The 19,130-nt window shown below is 38.5% G+C and overlaps 9 protein-coding genes across 9 annotated transcripts; 4 read left to right on the top strand and 5 right to left on the bottom strand.

Annotated features, from left to right (window-relative positions):
- Positions 1-1,700: 1,700 nt before the first annotated feature.
- On the bottom strand, positions 1,701-3,919 carry GCK72_013537 (uncharacterized protein; the record flags this gene model as incomplete). Its single annotated transcript, XM_003101307.2, has 8 exons — positions 1,701-1,802; positions 1,906-2,138; positions 2,229-2,505; positions 2,558-2,798; positions 2,897-3,203; positions 3,248-3,397; positions 3,550-3,732; positions 3,850-3,919. 8 exons carry the CDS (start codon positions 3,917-3,919, stop codon positions 1,701-1,703), a joined length of 1,563 nt encoding a protein of 520 aa, XP_003101355.2.
- A 700-nt stretch (positions 3,920-4,619) lies between these two features.
- GCK72_013538 (uncharacterized protein) lies at positions 4,620-5,735 on the bottom strand (the record flags this gene model as incomplete). The annotated part of the gene is made up of 6 exons (XM_003101364.2): positions 4,620-4,697; positions 4,858-4,960; positions 5,005-5,084; positions 5,130-5,181; positions 5,507-5,568; positions 5,622-5,735. 6 exons carry the CDS (start codon positions 5,733-5,735, stop codon positions 4,620-4,622), a joined length of 489 nt encoding a protein of 162 aa, XP_003101412.2.
- Positions 5,736-6,666: 931 nt separating this feature from the next.
- On the top strand, positions 6,667-8,220 carry GCK72_013539 (uncharacterized protein; the record flags this gene model as incomplete). The annotated part of the gene is made up of 5 exons (XM_053729887.1): positions 6,667-6,795; positions 6,850-6,954; positions 7,004-7,579; positions 7,626-8,005; positions 8,052-8,220. 5 exons carry the CDS (start codon positions 6,667-6,669, stop codon positions 8,218-8,220), a joined length of 1,359 nt encoding a protein of 452 aa, XP_053584659.1.
- A 275-nt stretch (positions 8,221-8,495) lies between these two features.
- GCK72_013540 (uncharacterized protein) lies at positions 8,496-8,957 on the bottom strand (the record flags this gene model as incomplete). Its single annotated transcript, XM_003101289.2, has 2 exons — positions 8,496-8,687; positions 8,736-8,957. 2 exons carry the CDS (start codon positions 8,955-8,957, stop codon positions 8,496-8,498), a joined length of 414 nt encoding a protein of 137 aa, XP_003101337.2.
- A 253-nt stretch (positions 8,958-9,210) lies between these two features.
- GCK72_013541 (uncharacterized protein) lies at positions 9,211-10,389 on the bottom strand (the record flags this gene model as incomplete). The annotated part of the gene is made up of 4 exons (XM_003101389.2): positions 9,211-9,420; positions 9,482-9,763; positions 9,818-10,090; positions 10,138-10,389. 4 exons carry the CDS (start codon positions 10,387-10,389, stop codon positions 9,211-9,213), a joined length of 1,017 nt encoding a protein of 338 aa, XP_003101437.2.
- A 997-nt stretch (positions 10,390-11,386) lies between these two features.
- Positions 11,387-12,219, top strand: GCK72_013542 (uncharacterized protein; the record flags this gene model as incomplete). Its single annotated transcript, XM_003101379.2, has 3 exons — positions 11,387-11,460; positions 11,507-11,830; positions 11,874-12,219. The coding sequence occupies 3 exons, from the start codon at positions 11,387-11,389 to the stop codon at positions 12,217-12,219; spliced, it is 744 nt and encodes a 247-aa protein (XP_003101427.2).
- GCK72_013543 (uncharacterized protein) lies at positions 11,956-14,179 on the bottom strand (the record flags this gene model as incomplete). The annotated part of the gene is made up of 7 exons (XM_003101319.2): positions 11,956-12,066; positions 12,344-12,803; positions 12,849-12,953; positions 13,001-13,450; positions 13,500-13,768; positions 13,811-14,098; positions 14,144-14,179. 7 exons carry the CDS (start codon positions 14,177-14,179, stop codon positions 11,956-11,958), a joined length of 1,719 nt encoding a protein of 572 aa, XP_003101367.2.
- A 773-nt stretch (positions 14,180-14,952) lies between these two features.
- On the top strand, positions 14,953-16,906 carry GCK72_013544 (uncharacterized protein; the record flags this gene model as incomplete). The annotated part of the gene is made up of 6 exons (XM_003101313.2): positions 14,953-15,123; positions 15,178-15,309; positions 15,357-15,501; positions 15,552-16,393; positions 16,439-16,552; positions 16,601-16,906. The coding sequence occupies 6 exons, from the start codon at positions 14,953-14,955 to the stop codon at positions 16,904-16,906; spliced, it is 1,710 nt and encodes a 569-aa protein (XP_003101361.2).
- A 301-nt stretch (positions 16,907-17,207) lies between these two features.
- GCK72_013545 (uncharacterized protein) lies at positions 17,208-18,750 on the top strand (the record flags this gene model as incomplete). The annotated part of the gene is made up of 4 exons (XM_003101391.2): positions 17,208-17,407; positions 17,458-17,965; positions 18,010-18,419; positions 18,477-18,750. The coding sequence occupies 4 exons, from the start codon at positions 17,208-17,210 to the stop codon at positions 18,748-18,750; spliced, it is 1,392 nt and encodes a 463-aa protein (XP_003101439.1).
- Between the last annotated feature and the right edge of the window lie 380 nt (positions 18,751-19,130).

Consider the following 19,130-nt stretch of genomic DNA (forward strand, 5'->3'; position numbering starts at 1 on the left):
CATTACGGCATGTGACCCCGATGACAGCATCAGGTAGTAGTCTAATCAGAAGAGTAATCTGATTGGAATGAGTAAATCTATCGAGTTGCTGCTTTGGCCTGGCTGTAATTTATCTGGAGGAAATGGATTGAAATCAGAATTATATAATTTGTGCTCTCACGAGCCACATACGCAATTTCTTAATGCAGTTTGAATTTTGAAAAACCCAAATCTGAATGGTTCGTTACGGCATGTGACCCCGATGACAGCATCAGGTAGTAGTCTAATCAGAAGAGTAATCTGATTGGAATGAGTAAATCTATCGAGTTGCTGCTTTGGCCTGGCTGTAATTTATCAGGAGGAAATGGATTGAAGTCAGAATTATATAATTTGTGCTCTCACGAGCCACATACGCAATTTCTTAATGCAGTTTGAATTTTGAAAAACCCAAATCTGAATGGTTCATTACGGCATGTGACCCCGATGACAGCATCAGGTAGTAGTCTAATCAGAAGAGTAATCTGATTGGAATGAGTAAATCTATCGAGTTGCTGCTTTGGCCTGGCTGTAATTTATCAGGAGGAAATGGATTGAAGTCAGAATTATATAATTTGTGCTCTCACGAGCCACATACGCAATTTCTTAATGCAGTTTGAATTTTCGAAACCCAAATCTGAATGGTTCATTACGGCATGTGACCCCGATGACAGCATCAGGTAGTAGTCTAATCAGAAGAGTAATCTGATTGGAATGAGTAAATCTATCGAGTTGCTGCTTTGGCCTGGCTGTAATTTATCAGGAGGAAATGGATTGAAGTCAGAATTATATAATTTGTGCTCTCACGAGCCACATACGCAATTTCTTAATGCAGTTTGAATTTTCGAAACCCAAATCTGAATGGTTCATTACGGCATGTGACCCCGATGACAGCATCAGGTAGTAGTCTAATCAGAAGAGTAATCTGATTGGAATGAGTAAATCTATCGAGTTGCTGCTTTGGCCTGGCTGAAATGGCTTAGTACGGATTGGAAATTGAGTAGAATAGTGTAGTTTTTAGCCTTTTCTTGCTTCACATTCTCTCAACCCAAAGGACTAGGTACCCAATGGACAAGTGCAAAGCAATCGATGGAAAGAAAGGGTTTATAGAAAGAAAACTTTATACCTGCTGTTGTTTGTTTTTCATGATTGACGATATCGTGGGGTTCTTATTTTTTTTGAATGGTTCAAATTGTGATAGAAGAAGTAACTCACCATATTGTCAGTCTCAAATAAATTTGTTCGTTTTCTAGACATAATTATGTACATAACGTACGTAATTATGTCGAAGTATTCTTTTCAATTTTCAGATGAAAATAATAGATTTTGTTGTGCCTAGGAACATTTTAGATTTATTTTGTGATAGGGGTCGTAGGGGTTCCTATCTGATAAAATGTTGACTTTTATCTACATGTTTCACGAGATTATAGGAACTGATAGGAGCTATGAGAAGTTTGAATGCGAGCGAGTTCATTTAGCAGAATAGAGAGTAAGTAAACTTCTAGAGTAGTTTTTATGAATCGGAGTTTTCGACTTTCAGTTTGAACACTTCACTTTTTAAAGCCTTTCAGTATTCAAGTGGCAAATTTTTAGTTAAAAAATCTATTTCTGTTAATTATTGTGAGAACAGAAATAGCTTTTATTAAAAGTAGTGGTTTTTATTTCACGAAACAATAATTTCATACTTATTTATACACGACAGTAACCAGTGAGTTTGCCTGAATTGTCAGGTCGTAAATGACGTTTGGAGCACTTATGTCGCTGATAGCCACTTCGAAATCCAGCACCTGAAAATCAATTTCCATTCAATTGTGATCCACTGTTTTGTTGAATTCATGATACTCGACGAGAGATCTCATCTCAATTGATAAGTTTCTTTTTCGCGGTTACCTCGTTTTTATTCAAAAGAACAACAGTCTTGGTTCCATCTGCATTCAAGAAAGATAATCCTTCCACATCAACTGATTTCTCAATGATTGTTGTTCCGATTCTTGTACTTCCTGGTTTGATGAACTTGCTGAATTGTGCCACTACATGCCAGATTGGTTGTTTGTAGTACTCTTGGGCAGTGGCATTTACGATTAATGTAGCGTCGACAAAGTTTTTGACAAGATTTGGTCCGCCTGAAATGTATGTAGTTTTAGAAAGATTCCAGAAGCAAAAGAATAAAATGTCTTGCAGTTTTCAAAAGTTAGTTTTGCTGACAACCTTACCTTCCAAATCCAACATATAATTCCAATCAACCCATCCGCCGACCCAGTTTCCAATATCCTTAATCAAATCATTTGCGTATTGTTCAGCTCTTGACCACGATCCAAGTTTTGGACCGTCAGCTGGGAAATATCCAGCACATGCTTCAGTTGCTAAGATAAAGTAGTCAGGGAAGAGGTCGTGAGTCTCGGCGACTACGGTAGCGGGGTCTATGAAGTCTTCGTACCAATGGAGAGCAATTCCATGGACGTATTGAGCTGCGTTCGGATCGGACAGAATCTGAAATCATATCCTTGAGAATTTGAATCCATAAACAGAATCCGAAACTCACAACTTTCGGCCAATGAGGTAAGTTGATTCTCTGATCATCATTAATCATAATCTTCAAGTTTTTAGTAACTGGAGATGCAGCTAGAGCGGGTCCCAGCAATTTTTTGATGAAATTTCGTTCCATAGAAGCATCGAAAAACAATGTTTGCCATTTCCAGAGTGGATCAATTCCAGTCGTCGGCTCATTCTGAGGAGTGAGTGACCAGAAATCTATTCCCTGCGCGTGATAGGCTTCGAAGAATCTGAATAAGATGAGAAAACCTTAGCGAGTTTTTCTAAAATCTCTTTGGATCAGTTATTCTTGAAACAGTAAATAATATTTTTGAGATTTATCACTCACTTCACAAAATACTGTGCCCATGTCTGATAGTATTTTCCATTTTGATCTCCAATTAATTCTCCAGCTCCGATCATTCTTCCTGACGTCTTCATCCACGCGGGAGAGCTCCATGGAGTAGCGAACAGTTTCAGTTTTCCTCCAGAAGCTGTCATTGCTTTCTTGATGAAAGGAATCTTGTAGGTCGTGTCTTCCATAGTTAAACTGAAATTGGTGAGCTGGAAGTCGAACGGAGTGTCGTCATAACTGTATTCATGAGTTGAGAAGTCACAGGAAGCCATCGGTACACGACCGAACACGTATCCAAGACCTAGAAATAGATTAGTTCAAGATTGGGACACAAACAATGGGTACCGTCATCAGAAAAGTATTGTTCGATGATTTGATCCTGCATAGTCTGAGGCAACATCTTCATGTTAATTCCGGCAGCATCCGTGAATGCAGCTCCGAATCCAAGGATTTGTTGGAAGGTTGAAGTGCCATTCACATAGACTTTTGTTTTGGCTGAAAAAGGAAACAATATATGTGAAATATGTGAGAAACAAACAGACAAATACTTATCTAAACTAAAAAAAAACTTTAAAATAATAAAAGTTCAGTTTCAGACTACAAATATTCAGATTTTGAAGAGTTACATCTACTCCGTTCCGACTTACCAGTTGAAGAAGTTGAATGCTTCAATTCGCTCCTCTCCATTCGTTTTCCTTTTCTCGAAGTTGTGTAAACGACTGCTTTTCCAGAAGTTACAGGACCCAATGGCTCGATTGTGTCACAGTAAGTGGCATTACACCGACAAACTATTCCATGATCTTTTTGGATTTGGGAGCAAGGGAGAGATTCTGAAATACAAAAATTAGTGAGTTTTCTTAACAGAAATTTCTGTTTCAAAATGTCTATACTATTCCAAATTGACTTCGAAAACATTGTTCCGGCTAAAAAAGTAGGAAAAAACTGACTCGCATCCAAAATCGAAAATCGAGCTAATCCAAGTAGTAATAAAAGGACAAAGGATACATTCCGAAGCATCCTTTTTCCTAGTCTAGTGTATTCGTGTCAACCGGACGAAACCACTTTCCAAATAAAATAATTGGTGATAAGCACATCACAAAGACGACGACCACGTTTTTATACAGACTAATCAGTTGGTTGGAAAAGTGATGATCAAATAATAATTGGAACGAAAATGGTCAGAATTTGATAAGAAATGGAAGTTTTCAGAGGGGAATCGGAATAGGAAATATGATTTTCAAGGCGTTTAACTATGCCTATTTTGCACCTGCAGACATATAGATAGTGATGGGGAGCAATGAACAAATCACGGAATATTTGGAAAGAGGGAAAAGTAAAAAAATCGAAAATGGTGGCGTGAGCTTTTGTTCGTACGCTAGCTATTGTAGCAAAAATATTGAAATTCAATCAAAATTGTTGGTTGAGCTTTAAAATTTATCACTAGCTCAGAAACTTTTTAGGAAACCATTTTTCAGCGAGCCTGCACTCGGAAAGTATTGAATCAACACGCTTTTTACAACAACTGTACTACAGTAATTGCGAAAAAATTCTGAATCTATCTATAAGACCTCTGTAAAAAATTGGTATCCAGCTGGAATGTTCTAGACCTTGTTTGTCATTTATCATTTCTTTGTTATTGCCGATAAATGCTATTTGTTCTATTCAAATTATACATTGTTTATTCAATCTGTGATTACTTTAAAAAAATTAAAAACATTCATGGAAGTTCGACAAAGCTGCTCTTTCTTGTTGGAGCAGGAGTGGTTGGAATACGAACGGTATCATCTTCATTTTTCTGAAAAACGCTTATTCAATATTAAGAAATTTCAAGACAAAGAACATTAACAGGTAAAATGTTTTTCCAAAATTAACTGTTTCACGTATATCACATCTGCTTTAATAGAGACTTCAAAACAATTCTGCACCCCACTTTATCCAATAAATCACACACGAACATTCTTACGGGAAGCAGCAGTTGGCATCACGACATCACTGAGTTTCGGAGCACTTGGGACTGATTTCTGAACTGTGGTTTCTCCGGCTTTGAACTCTGTTCCACTGTAAATAATTTGATGAGAAGAGGTAAATGATCGGTAACTCACTCTCCCTTCCACTCGTTACATTCGTCGAATTGGCAGCAACAGAAAGTGGATTCTTTGGTTTGGAAGTGACATCCGGCCATCTGGATTTAAAATTTGGAAATAGGAAATTCGGATAGAAAAGATACCGGGCATTTCTCCTCCATACTATGTTCGTCACTCCATGAGCTACATTCACGTCTGAAAAAGTTTGGTTTAGTTATTTCAAGGTTTTATTAGTGAAATACTAAATCCTTCAATATTTTAACAGCTAAAACTGTCACTCTGAAACTGTAAACTCATTCCTGTGATCCATCTGTAATCCCCCATTCATGTCAATTCAGGAATGACGTGAAACTAGATAAACAATTGAGACAATCCTCACGGAAGCACCTATTATGACTTGAACGATTTGAGCAAACAATCAAGTTCTCTTCCTCACTCAAAACACTTTCTCTCTCTCTCAAAAGGATTACACAAATCGGGAGATCATGAAACAAACAGAACGAAGAAACAATCGACTCACCTCATTTCTCCACTCTTCTTATCGATACGTTGAATACAATAATTCGACATTCCACCGCATTCCTTCAATTTATTTTCTTTTTCTTACTGTATTAGATCTTTCCCCAATAACCAACCTTTTTCGGTGTCTGAGCATTACTCTCCAATCCTTTCACAGTTCCCTCGTAGCATCTCAATGCAGAAACCGTTGAAACTATAACTAGAATAAGTAGAATCAGTAGTTTTGCCATGATTTTCAAATAGATTTGTTTGTTGGCAGTTGGAGAGAAAAGACAAAGACGAGGAGACGAGAAGAAGAAGAAATTGTTACACAACAGATGTGATAAATGAACAATTTTCTTTCAAGAAGTTGTTGTTTGTTTTTGAGTTTTTGAAGAGAAATTGGGATCAGATGGGGAAATCTGAAGTTATGATGAGTCATCCGGAACAGATTCAAGAAAAGGAATGAATCAGAAACCAAAGGGACGTTCAAAAAAAGTTATTTCAGTTTACCAACTCTTTTGGAAGTTTAGGAAAGATTGAGCTACTAATTGGAGTTCTTCATCTATCCATAAATTTGGAATATCTGAGTCTCGTAATACCGTACTTCTCTTTCTCGGAAAATAAAATTTAATTACTGTCTGAAAAATTACTTTTCCAGAAGACCTGAAGCTCGTCTAGAAAGTTCCTCTAGTATTCTGTAAATAACTTTTTCCAGAGAACGAATCCAATTCCACCATTTTCTATACATCATTTGACCCATTGAACCCATTTCTCCCTCAAAAAGTACAACATGTGCAGACTGCTAGCCACCCTTCCCACAAAAAAGAATAAATAGACCATTCTTCTCCGCGGGTCTCGCAACGAACACCTGCACTTGGACCCCTGTGGTGTCTGCCACTTGGCCCACAGCAAAATATCACTAATTTCCTTTTTATTTATCTCTTCTTCTTTTTCAATATTTTTTCTCGTATTTTGGAGCTTTCCAAACCAGAAAAATAGGCTTCTGTAGTGACCAGAAAACGCGCTCCATCGAACATCGCGCGGATTTCAAATCGAAAAAATCCATTTTTATTTTCTGACATTTTCTCAATAAATCCTCTGAAACATCGTTATTTTCAACTCAAATTTTTGTTTTCGTTAATCATATAAATACTCTAAATATAATTTTATTTTAGAAAAATGTCGGAGACTCCCACAAAGAAGCAAAAACGACGAGCGACGATTTTTGTGACGGGTCCGCAGAGTAAAAAGACGATTTACGAAGAAGATAGCGTCCAGGAAGAAAAAAATCAGTTAACTTTGCAAGATGTGAGTAAAATTAGTTAATTTTCTGAAAAATAACTGTCAAATATGAATTTATAGCTTACATTGGCCCGACAACGTCTTCACAATGAGCTTGCTGCAGTTAACACCGCTTCCGGAATCGAAATTCTTGTACAAATTTTTATGGATGAAATGGAAATTCTGGTAAATTGTGTTTCTACAGACTTTCCTATTTTTATACAAAAGATTTCAGCGTCATCGAATTCGCGAGAGTGGTCAACGAATGCGTAACTTCTTCTATGACGGTAGTCATCAAATTCGTGCAATTCTTCTCCGGATTTTCTCAAAATCGATAAGCTCAAGAAATATGATTGAGTACAAAAACGAGGCGAGAGTGATTATGAATGAAATGCGTGATCAGACGAATACATACAAAATGCCGAGATATACGATGAATGATATTGAAGAAGTATTGCTTTCTGATGATTTAGAAGATGGAATTATTCAAAGACGTTCTGAGAAATGGTCTTATCTTCCGGAGCGACAGAAACCTTTGTATGAAGATGATGAAGACGCCTTCTCTGAATTCAGAAAATTGAATGTACCAATGTCGATGACATATGACGAAGATGAAGAGGACAGATTGAGTATGCCGAGTACACGGACTGGAGTGACTACGTTCACAACTGAAGATCAAATGGCAGCAATCCAAAATCAGTTGGCTATGCTCTCGAAGCAGCTAATGAGTCTTCAGAAGGGAGGAGGTGTTGAAGTGAAGCGAGGATCGTCAAGAGCCAGCTCAAGGCGTGGTGTGAAAACGATGACCAAGGTAACAGTTTTTTTTTGAGAAACAAAATAAAACAAACTTTTTGCAGAAGGCCTCTGTCGAAATTTCATCAAATTCCTCCTCGTCATCAGATGTTTCCGAAGATGAAGGAAAGGGTCCATCCGTCTGCTCCCCATCACTTTCCTCTAATCGAAAAACATCAGAATCCTCAAGTTCCAAACAATTATCGTCCGTGTCCATACAAATAGCTCCGTTATCAATGGCTCCGCCTCCACCTCCCCCACTCCCAAAAATGGCTCCAAAAGCGCCACTTTCCGAAATTAAATCAGATAATGTAAGAACTCCATCAAAGCCCGCTGAGAAGAGAACGACGCCCAACTCGTTGCCTCCAGCTGAAACTATTTTGTCTAGTCGACCGTATTTGACAGATATTGCTCAAGGAAGAAACTTATTAAAGAAGACTGTCAGGTTAGAAATACTAATAAAAGTTGAAAAACACACTATTGAAATTCAGATCACCAGGTGGCTCACCAGCATGCCAAGACCGTCATCAGAAACGCGCAGTTTCTTCATTTGAAGCTGCTCTTCGTGATCGATTCCGTGGATTCCATGGTGATAATTCATATTCGGAGCAAGAGGAGAATGGAGATGATGACGATGTGAATGCCACGTGGGATGAATGAATGAATAATAGTTTATCCTTATCTATATATATATTTTGTATGTATTTTCCCGTCTTTCTTTCCCCTTTCCTTTTCACTTGCTACTTGATCGTGACTGCATTTTTTCTCAAATTCTCTTGTTTCGTTCCTTCTTTAACATTTCTACTTTCATTTGTTTTCTCTGCTTTTTTCTACAGAATCTCAAATCCCTTCAAAAAAGTCCGTGTTCATTTAAGCAATCACATCATTATACAGACAATGGCAACTCGTTGGACAATAATGAGAACCGGTTATGATTAGGAAGGCATTTGTTCACCGAACTTGCTCTGATGAGCAGACGATTTTGCCGGAATGAGAATTTGGTTATGGACATAAGCTTCACAGGGATAACACCAAACAGAGAGATCAGCCATTGAGAGAGCCATCGGGTGAGAAGAAGAGAGATGATGCATAAGGGCGTGTTCGTTGACAAAGCGCCCGCAGTTGTACTGAAAATAGAATAGATTTAATTGAGAAAAAAATAAATTAATGTTTACCTGGTAGCAAGTGAGACAAGTCCAGACTTCTGCTCCAATCTTACAATCGGAACAATTTGTCGATGCATCAATTCCAGTGAGTGGGAGAGGTTGAACTTGATCGAGATGAGGGCATTCGGATAGAGGAACGACAGCATGAGCCGGTCCCATACTCATCAATTCCAAATCTTGATAGGATGGTGGAGGAGCAGAAGAGGATCCGGAAGACGATTGATCACTCATTTCAACGGATTCCTGTTCGATATTAAGTCCGACAGTGGAAGGAGTGACCTAAAGAATCAGAATCTCCGAATGAGTTACTGAAAAACAAAAGAACAAATAATGAGGAACGGGACAGTAACCCTCTATCGAATGTCTCGTAGTTTATGTACTCGCAATGTGTTATGAATACATTTATTCGTGCTTTTCGGGTGCATTTCAGATTTAATTCATTTAATGATATAACGAGTTTTAGATGAGCGAGTTTTCTCATAGTTTATAGTTTCATATTTTCAATCTTCGCCATCACATCATCCACTTCAGAATTATCCGAACGGCGACGATTTTGTCGTCGAGTATTGTAGCGACGACTGCTACTTGGTTCAATTGGGTCGGTTGCTGCTTTTGTTTTAACTTTCAATGTAGCTGCATTGGATTTTCCATTCTTGTTGACAAGTTTCGAATTGAGCACACTTCCGAAGATTATCTTGAGAAAACCCCACATTTAAGACAAGGACAATGATTAGGATGAAGCATTTCTTACTCACCTGAAATCCTTTCAGAATACTCCAGTACTTCTGCTGCAATGCACAAACTTCTCGAATAGTCTTGATACTTGAGGATTCCAATTTTTGAGGTTTCGATGCAAATTGCTCTTTTTCATCTCGTAATCGCCGGAGCATTGCACGATTTTGAAGAACTTCACAGACAGCAAGAGCACTATTTGAGATGGAAGTTAGGTTATATCCTCCTTCAAGAACTGTGATAACGCGCCCGGAAGCCAAAGACGATAATTGGTATGTCATCAGGGCGAATGTTTCGGGAGTCACCTGGAAAAAAGTTCTATAGTTTTGCGAAAATAATTTTCTTCTGAATTTTCCTACCCTATAATCACCCAAAGGATCATCTATAGCTGCATCAAAACCAGCCGAAATGAGCACAAGATCTGGGTTGAATTGGTAGGAAATCGGCATAATTACACGTTGAAATGCCATTTGATACTCGATATCTCCCATTTGTGCTCCACTAAACGGCACATTAACTGACATTCCTTCTCCAGCCCCTTCTCCAACATCGAAATAATCTTTTGGTTCGCCAACTGGATAGAAATTTCCCTTGTCGTGACGATGAATTGACATATACATCACGTTGGCATCCTGAAAGCAACAATAGTTTCTTGTATTTGGAAGACCTGAATTCAAACCTCATAGAATATCTCTTGTGTTCCATTACCGTGATGTACATCCCAATCCAGAATCAGAATTCGTTTCGCTTTATAACGGCGTTGGGCATACTTTGCAGCAACTGCTACATTGTTGAATATGCAGAATCCACTAGATTTCGAAGCAGATGCATGATGCCCTGGAGGTCGGACGATGACGAGAGCATTCCGTTGTCCGGCGTCTTTTTCGTAAACTTTATCGATAGACTGAAACGAAAAGATTGAAAGAATCATTTTCCGCATGTATCAATTTCAAAACGGTTCTGATTCTATCATTAAACCCGCTAGAGGTTTGCAGCGAAAGATGAACAAACAAAGAGTTTGCCCATCCATTTATGGGCACCTCCGTTTCCAAACAGAACATTTCCTTTTCTCTCTGCTTCTCTTTTCAATGTTTACATAATAACTCATGTTTCTTTGATATTTACTTCTCTCTAACTCTCTATCTGTACTTCTTCTATTTGCATCTCTCGTCGCGGCACAAATCATTGTAGTTAAATTCTCCGTAGTTATTCGCAGTTAGTTGGCGGCTCTTCACACTCATATACACACACTTCTTCTCTAGTTTATCGTCATTTCCGATCGTTGATTTGTGTTGTGTCTTCAGTCATTTATTTTCACTTTTGAGCATCTCAGAAGCAGATGTCTTCTTCACTTTTTGGAATCCCCACTCCCCTCACAATTCTGAGATGTATGTCTACGACTCGTTAAGTTCGAAAGCTCAATAGAATAAAATATGCATTTTTGCTTCACTGCTCTTCAGTGTCCGTTGCTATGTGCACTTCTACCAGGGAGCCCCGCGAGCATTTTGTCACCGTGGAGAACCACCAGAAGAAATGAAATATCTGTCTGGATTTCCGTTCAGTGAGTGATGTCTTTCATTTCCGTTGCCTCCTCAGAAAACCTTCCCTCATTTATTCTTCTCTTCTATCAATCCTTTTAACGTGACATTCTCTTCCTCATCACACGTGGTTTTCTCATTACAATTCCCCCCATTTATCCACTCTCAACGTGTATTTTATTTCTGTTGTAGACTCTTTCGTCAATTTGTGTTTTTTTCATAGAAACCTTGCTGGTTGGTATCTTATGAACATCTAGGTCGAAAGTCAACTGTGATACTTTCAGATAACTAAAAATGACGGAAGAAAAACTACCATTTTCGTCCCTTCCGGAATACAATATGCCGAATTTTCTGAACTTGTTTCTTCCATATAACATCATTCCACTAATCATGTATTCACTTATTTTCCGATTAGCCAGACAATATGTGAAGACTCATTTTTGGTTGAAATTCGAAGGATTCAAGTGAGAGAGCAACCGCATCAAATCTCAAAACAACACCAATTTTCAGACGATATCGCTTACAAAATCTAACGATTTGTTGGGCACACGCTGTAGTTGTCGGTTTGGGAGACCTAGTTCTAATGTTTAGTCATCCTCATGAGATCTTTCATGAAGTCATCGAGTGGTACGATCCTATCGCAGCTCAGCTTCCACTCATCTCAGTAGCCTACTTCTTTCAAGATGCCATTGATATGTTGATGTATGAATGGTCAAGTTACACACTAGAGTTATTACTTCATCATTTTGCCACGTGTGCTGCATTGGTTTGTCCCGGAGTTACGGGTCGATTCACACTGGCTGCTGGATGGGCACTACTGATGGAAGTTAACAGGTGAAATTCAAAATAAAATTTCAAAACTCATCCATATTTTTAGCATCTTCCTACATGCTCGAACGATTCTTCAAATCTGTGGACTCAATACTCAATTTCCTGGAGTATTTCGTTTTGTTGTCTACTCAAATATCATCAGTTTCTTCTTCTTCCGAATCGTCTCTCAACTCCTCTGGACTCATTGGGCCATTTACAATGTGCCAGGTCTCCATTGGTATTTCGAGATGATCGGTTTGCTAGGACCAGTCGTTTTTGGTTGTATCAATGGACTGTTATTCATGAGATTGCTGGCTTCTGATGGATTCTTACCAGAGAGTTTGCGAGCAAAGTTCATGGTGACTCGAGATAAAAATGATGAGCAAGACAAGGAGAAGAAGAAGACAACGTAGAGAAAAAGTAACACGAAATTCAAAAGGTACGGGTTCAATACTACGGGCTAATTCTTTGATTTGCGACCATCTATGCTTTTTTAATAATAAATGAAAGTTTGAATTTTTCCACAATATTTCTTACCTCTAACACAGCTCCAACAGCTTTTCTGGCAACTTTCAGCGTGTCTCTCGTCAAGAAAATACTATTGAATTCTTTCTCTGCTTCTTCCATCAATTCTTCATCTTTCATCGTCTCTGTCTTCTTCAAATGGTCTAACATTTTCTTTGTATGCACCATTCTGATTTCTTCATCAGTTGCTACACGTTCACTATTCTTCTCAATACATTTTTCGAGAACTCCAGATTCCTTTAACGTCTTTAGAATTCGACGCGTTCTTGCTGGTTTCTCCGGATGATTATCTTCTTCTAGATCAAAATGTGCATCGTCGCCTTCGTTGAAGTATATGAAAGTTTCCATTTCATCAGACGGCATATTATCTGATTCAGTGAATTTTGTGGATGAAAGATCACTTTGAATTATCTCTCCAGTGTCTGCAGACCGGGACGATGGATCATATTTGAACTCGATTTTCGGATTGACACTAAAATATTCATAATTAGTGTAAGTATTTGAGTTTTAAACTTACACTGGCCACTCTGCAAGTCTCATTGTTGCCCGAGATGGAAAGTAATCGAAACAGTTCCAATGATGACGGAGAACAGATGCCAGGTTCACGCAAGAAGTTACAGTACTGAGAAACAAAAATATGACATCATATATCGATAGAATCAATAAAACCTTTCTTTCGGTGGTTCTTCCATACTTGCCGGATACGGCGCATGTCCTAACAGCACTCTAACACACTTCTGAGCTGCTACAGCGGACATTTGATGATTGTAGCCTCCTTCTAGAACCACTAGAAGTCTACCTTGAGCTAGCGATTTCAAATGGTAAATAAAATGAGAATAACCATCAGGTGTGAGTAACATTCCACCGAGAGGATCTCCAATAAGAGAGTCGAAACCGGCAGAAACTATAACAAAATGAGGATCAAATTGGGTGGCAAGTGGTAAAAGAATATGGAATAGAATTGAGAGATAATCCGAATCTGTGCATCCGGTTTCATTAAGTGGAATGTTTGCGTTGTATCCTAGACCGACACCGGCACCGATATGATCGAAATCCGATTCGGGAAGATGAGGCCAATAGACTCCGTGTTCGTAGCGATGAATAGAGAAATATAGAACTCTGAATAAAAATAAACTGTTTGTTTTATCCGACGAATTATATAAATTACCTCTTATCCTCATAAAAAATGCGCTGAGTACCTTGACCATGATGAACATCGAGATCGACGATCAGAATCCGCTCGGCTCCGTTGAAAAATGCTTCTTCAGCAGCTTGAGCAACGTTATTGAATATACAGAAACCACATGGTTGTGAAGAATCAGCATGATGACCAGGTGGCCGAATCACTGCGAAACCATTCATTGCTTCGCCCAGCATTATTCGATTCGTCAAATCACGAACGCATGCGATGCCGTCTTTTGCCACTTTTATCGAGTTCTAAACTATATTTTCAACAACGGACTCTTGTTTGAATCAGACCTCTGTCATGAATATGGAATCGTATTTTTCGCATTGTGAATTAATTTCTTCTTGTGTTTTAGTCTTTGATTCAACCATTTCTTTAACCATACTTTTCGCATGGGTTAGTTCCAAATCGGCATCGTCAATTTCAAGAAAACTCGTCAACACATGACATTTCTCGAGAACTTTTGTTTGCTGCAGTGCTTCTTTGATTTTCTGTATTCGATCTGACGACTCCGGATGCTTCGGACACACTGTATTCTCGTGTTCATTCTGTGATTCGTTGAATCCGACAAGCGTAGGACCCTGAAGGTAAAATGATTGTATTTTGAAAATAAATTTAATACGAACCGTTTTAATATTATTCTGCCTATCTTCGAAAAGCATGGGAAACTAAAACTGCAGTCGCTAGAATTTTAAATTTGTTGAAAAATCCAGCGAAAAAAAATTTAGCACGAGATGGCCTTGTACTAGGAAACCTCAGCTTCAAGGCCGCGGCCATCTCTGTGTTTTGTCGTAATTTGAGGCACCGAGAGACCACGGTGATTTTCTCTGAACCACTTGGTTAGATTTCTAGGCCATCACATTGGCGGCCCCGAGCAAACCCGCTCCAATGCGCCGTTGAAATTTCTAGACCCTCAACTTTGGCTTTAATTTTCTAAAAATTTGATTAAAACAACCAGCAGGTTATTTGTAATGCCTCTTAAAAAAATTATGGAGAATTTTTAACAATAAGTTTCATACCATATGGCCGTCAGTTTCACAGTTTAATCCGCCAGTTACTTTTTTTGACATTCAATACAGTGTAAAAAATTATTCCATTTTCGAACGCGCTCTACCTGCACGTGCGAGAGAAGAGAGACGCAGAGCCAAACAAGTGCCGCAGTTGCAAAAACCGCGTGCCGAGCTTGCATCAAGACTCCGCCCATTTCATTTTCCACTGCGGCCGAACTTTTTTTGGCGCTACCTACTAGCTGGTTCCGAAAAAATCACCGTGAGAGACCTGTTTATTGTTGTTTTTCGGGATGCTTCAGCCTCTTGATTTGCCAAAAATTGTGGAAAAATATTGATTTAAAAAAAAAGATTAGCTGCGACACTTTTTTCCCCGTGTTCCGTCTAGTTTGCCAATAAATTGGAAAGTAAGACTGCTGATTTTCAGAATGACAACTGAATCTGGAGGATTGTCGAAAGAAGAGTTTCTACTCGTTCAAGAGCAACTATTGCAGTTGAGAAATGAAAATTACGAGCTGAGAGAGGAGATAAAGAAGAAAAACGCGACATCACAACATCAAAATTCACCAAAAAATGAGGCTCTTCAGTTTGCTTCCAAGGTAAGTTTTGATTAACAATTTTATCAAATCTCTTATCAATTGAAAAAAATTCAGTTGATCAATAGAGCTTCGTCATCGAAAAAAGATGAAGAAAAGGCAGAAATCGATGCTCTCCGAAGAAAGTTGGAAACTCAGGAAGAAGAGTTCCGTCTTCAGCAATCCACACTTTTTGAAGAGCTAAAAACGGTAAGGTTTTCGTTTGTTGGATAGCAAATTGTTTTCGATCTTTGCAGATATCTTCACAAAATGAAAGTCTCAAAACTCAAATGGCTTCTTATTCGGATCATCCATTGGAGAAAGAAGCTGGAAAACCGACTGTGGAACAGCTGGAAGAAAGCATCAAACAGTTGACAGCAGAGAAAACATTGTTATGCCAAGGTAAGTTTATTATTGCGACGAAATATCTAAGCTCTTGAGAAGTCTTGCAGAAACAATTCCATCGCTGAACAAAAAGATTTCAACTCTCAAGGAAGAACTCGATAATTGTCAGACACTAAATGTCGAACTAGAAGATCGCCTTCTCACAATGACTGCAGAAGCGGAATCAATTTTCACAGAAAAAGAAATGGTAGATGAAGAAAGTGTACGGGTAATGGAAGAAATGGAGGAATTAAGAAAAGAAAATCAAGAGATTGTTGATGAAATGCAGCAGAGAAACAATGAAGTTGTCGAGGAGAACAGAAAATTAGAAGAAGAGAATGCTAGACTACAACAGACAATTAGGGAGCAAACACCGGAGTTGGAAACTTTGAGAATTGAACACAAAAACCTCATCGCTGAAAATCAATTGAATCAAGAGGTTGCGAAAAAGTTTGCGGAACTTCAAGAAGAAAAACGAATGTTGAGCGAGATTTCTCAACAAGAAATTTCTGATCTCAAAAAAGAGTTGGAAGTTTTCAAAACAGAAAACCAGAAGTTGTCCGCTGAAATCCAACAAAATACCGAAGAAACAGCGAAAAATCATGAAAAACTTTTAGAAGATCGAGTTCTTCTTCTCGAGACACGATATCAGTTAGAAGTCGATGATCTCAAAAAAAGCTTTGAAAGTGAAAAAGAAGATTTCCACCTGAAAATTACCAGTCTCGAGGAAAAGCTGAAATCTGCAGATGAAGATAAGAAAATGGCAGTAAAGAAGAGTTTGGCTCAAGTAAAAGAACTACAGAAGACACTAAAAGAAGAAAAGAAACGAGCGGATTCATATGAGAGAAAGAGTGAAGAAAGATCTGGTTGGCATGTTGTACCGCCAGAAAATGATCGACAGAGCAGTCATGTAAGCATATTTATTTTCTTGATCTCATATAGATCTGATTTTCAGACGTTCGATGGAAACGAAAGTGTCTCCTCAATGTCAGCAATTGAGTCAGAAAATGTCGAACTGATAACACGTCTTGCCACGTTGCAGAAAATTCATTCTGAAAACGCTGACACAGTAAGTAAAGCTAGTTAACAGAAGTTCTCATGGGCATTCATTTTCTAGATTCTTCAACTCGAATCCGAAAACAGTCGCTTGCGTCGCGAAGTGACAGAAAAAGGAGAGCTAATTGAGAATCTGATTCGGGAAAAGCCACTTGGCTCTGGGTTCCAACCACAATTCGGTGGAAATGGTCAACCCAAACTAGAAGTTTCCTTCCGAAAACTGCTCAATACTCTCGGACAAGATTCAAGAGATTCCGATGTTCGTGATATGAATAAGAAATTACAACGAATGTTGGAAGAGACCCTTTCAAAAAATATTATTCTCCAAAGAGATCTTCAAACCTTAATGGAACGTTCCAGCTTATAACTTTTGTTTCAAATTCTCCGTTTATTAGTTTCCCGTGTATGAATATGTAGATACATCCGCTTGACACCGCCTCCGCTTTCCCTCCCAACAATCGTAATAATCGCATTTTATCTGTATTTTCTGGCTGAATTAAACTGATCTGTACCATAAGATGATGACCATAGAACGATTTGCATTTTTGTACATGTTTTTGCATAATAAATATTGCTTTTATTAATTTAATATTGTTTCAAATTATAGATTCTCTGTCTTGAAATATTTCTCATCTTTGTGATTGAATTTTAACATTTTGTTTCTAGTGATGGAAGTAGAAGTACCCGGCGGATCAGAAGCCGTCGGCGGAACCGATACAGGAAGTGAATCGAGTTTCAAAGTATCACAAGTAGAAATAGAAGACGTTGAGGAGAATCTAAAAAATGCTGAAGCAATTTTTGAGCATCTCGAGCAACTTCCATTTCAAGTTTTTATACTCAGCGAGTTTGGAAAACCTATTTTTGTAAAGTAAGCAAGACATAATATAGCTCAAAATCATATGATATCGTAAATTTCAGCAATGACAGAAACGAAGGAGAAGTTGTGAGTCTGGCAGCATTAATATGCGCCTTTGTGAGTCGATGCCAATCATGGGGTGACAGTTTGATGACGATGACGTCACAAGATAATCATATCCAATTCCTGCACAAATCACCACTCATTTTCTGTGTCGTTTCGAAATATCCAGAACAACTCGATCAACAATTGGAGGTTCTTTTTGAACAAATTTGTTCGATTCTTTCAAAAAGTCAATTAGAGAATGTATACAAGAAGAAAGGAGACAATTACGATCTTCGGAAACTTCTACGTGGCACTGATCGACTCATTGATTCTTCGATTTCTTCGTGGAGAGCATCTCCAATCAATCTCGTCGACTCTTCGATTTCCGCGATCCCAATGAATCCATCAGACCGAGAATTCCTGTCAACAACGATGGCATCTAGTCTTGGAGCTGCTAAACTGGATGGTGCTCTCTTTGGAATCATGATTGCACGAAGACAAATTGCAGCAATTGTTCGATTTAAGGTCACCTATGACATTTTGAATAGTTTTTATAACTTTTTTTTCAGAAATATGTAATACATCCTCGCGACTTGAACATTCTCATCAACCTTGTCTCTGATACAACTCTACAAACAGATTCTCAAAACTGGGTGCCCATCTGTTTGCCACGTTTCAACGACACTGGTTTCTTCTATGCATATATTTCTTATCCATGGTGCAAAACCGACCAAGAAGATATACCAGCTTGTCTCGTATTACTATCTGTGAAGCGAGATCATTTTGATGGACTGAAGGAAGTTCGGCAGCAAATTGTGACTAAATTAGAGGGTAATGCAAAGTTTTTCACAAACTTTTCTCAAGCCGTCAAGACGCCGAACCTCTATCAAATCTCACAAATCGGCTCGAATTCGGAATCGCTTTGGTCATTTTTGTATCTGAATCACTCATCGAAACAAGTTTGTATGTCTTCTTCAAAGTGAGTTCTAAAATTATCCAGCTTATTTTCCACTCAAAGTGTTAATTATTGTTCCAGAATCCCGTTGATAACTCGTGCCGAACGATGGATTGCCCGATGTGAAATGCGTCGATCATCATCATTGTCAACACGACATCCACATCTTCGAACTCTTTTTGTTCGTGGAACCAGGCATTGTCTCTTTGTTTGGGTTACAGATTTATTCTCGTTGTACTGCATTTTTGGTCCATTCGTCACTGCCACAATTGCATTCCAAGTTGTTGAAAAACTTCTGAAATCGCTGAAATCACACGAACAACGATACTTCATCATTAATACGACCTCGTTCTAGGTCAAAGATTAATTTATTTGTAAAAATTGTGATATTTATTTATTGTTTTAATCGCAAGAGTTTTTTCGCATTGCTTTTTTGCCACAATGAAACCATAACAAACGATGTTCAGTTCTCTGTCAACTTATACCCACTGAGGAAAGTTGTAATGTGAGTGAAGACAGTATCATACGAAGATATTGGAATGAATGAAGAAAAAATATCGATTAAACGTACGCAATTCAAACTGATGTTGGGGGGAAGCGAGTGTGTTTGAAGGAGTCTCGCCGTCTCTTTCTATAGCTTCTCCTCCAACTCAACACTATTTCACTCCTTTCGGCCGATTCCCCCCGTGGTCGCCCCTCGTCGGTTTCTTCTATTCGCCTTCTCACCACTTTTTC

The sequence above is a fragment of the Caenorhabditis remanei genome, chromosome IV, assembly GCF_010183535.1.
Source record: "Caenorhabditis remanei strain PX506 chromosome IV, whole genome shotgun sequence".
Taxonomy (NCBI): domain Eukaryota; kingdom Metazoa; phylum Nematoda; class Chromadorea; order Rhabditida; family Rhabditidae; genus Caenorhabditis; species Caenorhabditis remanei.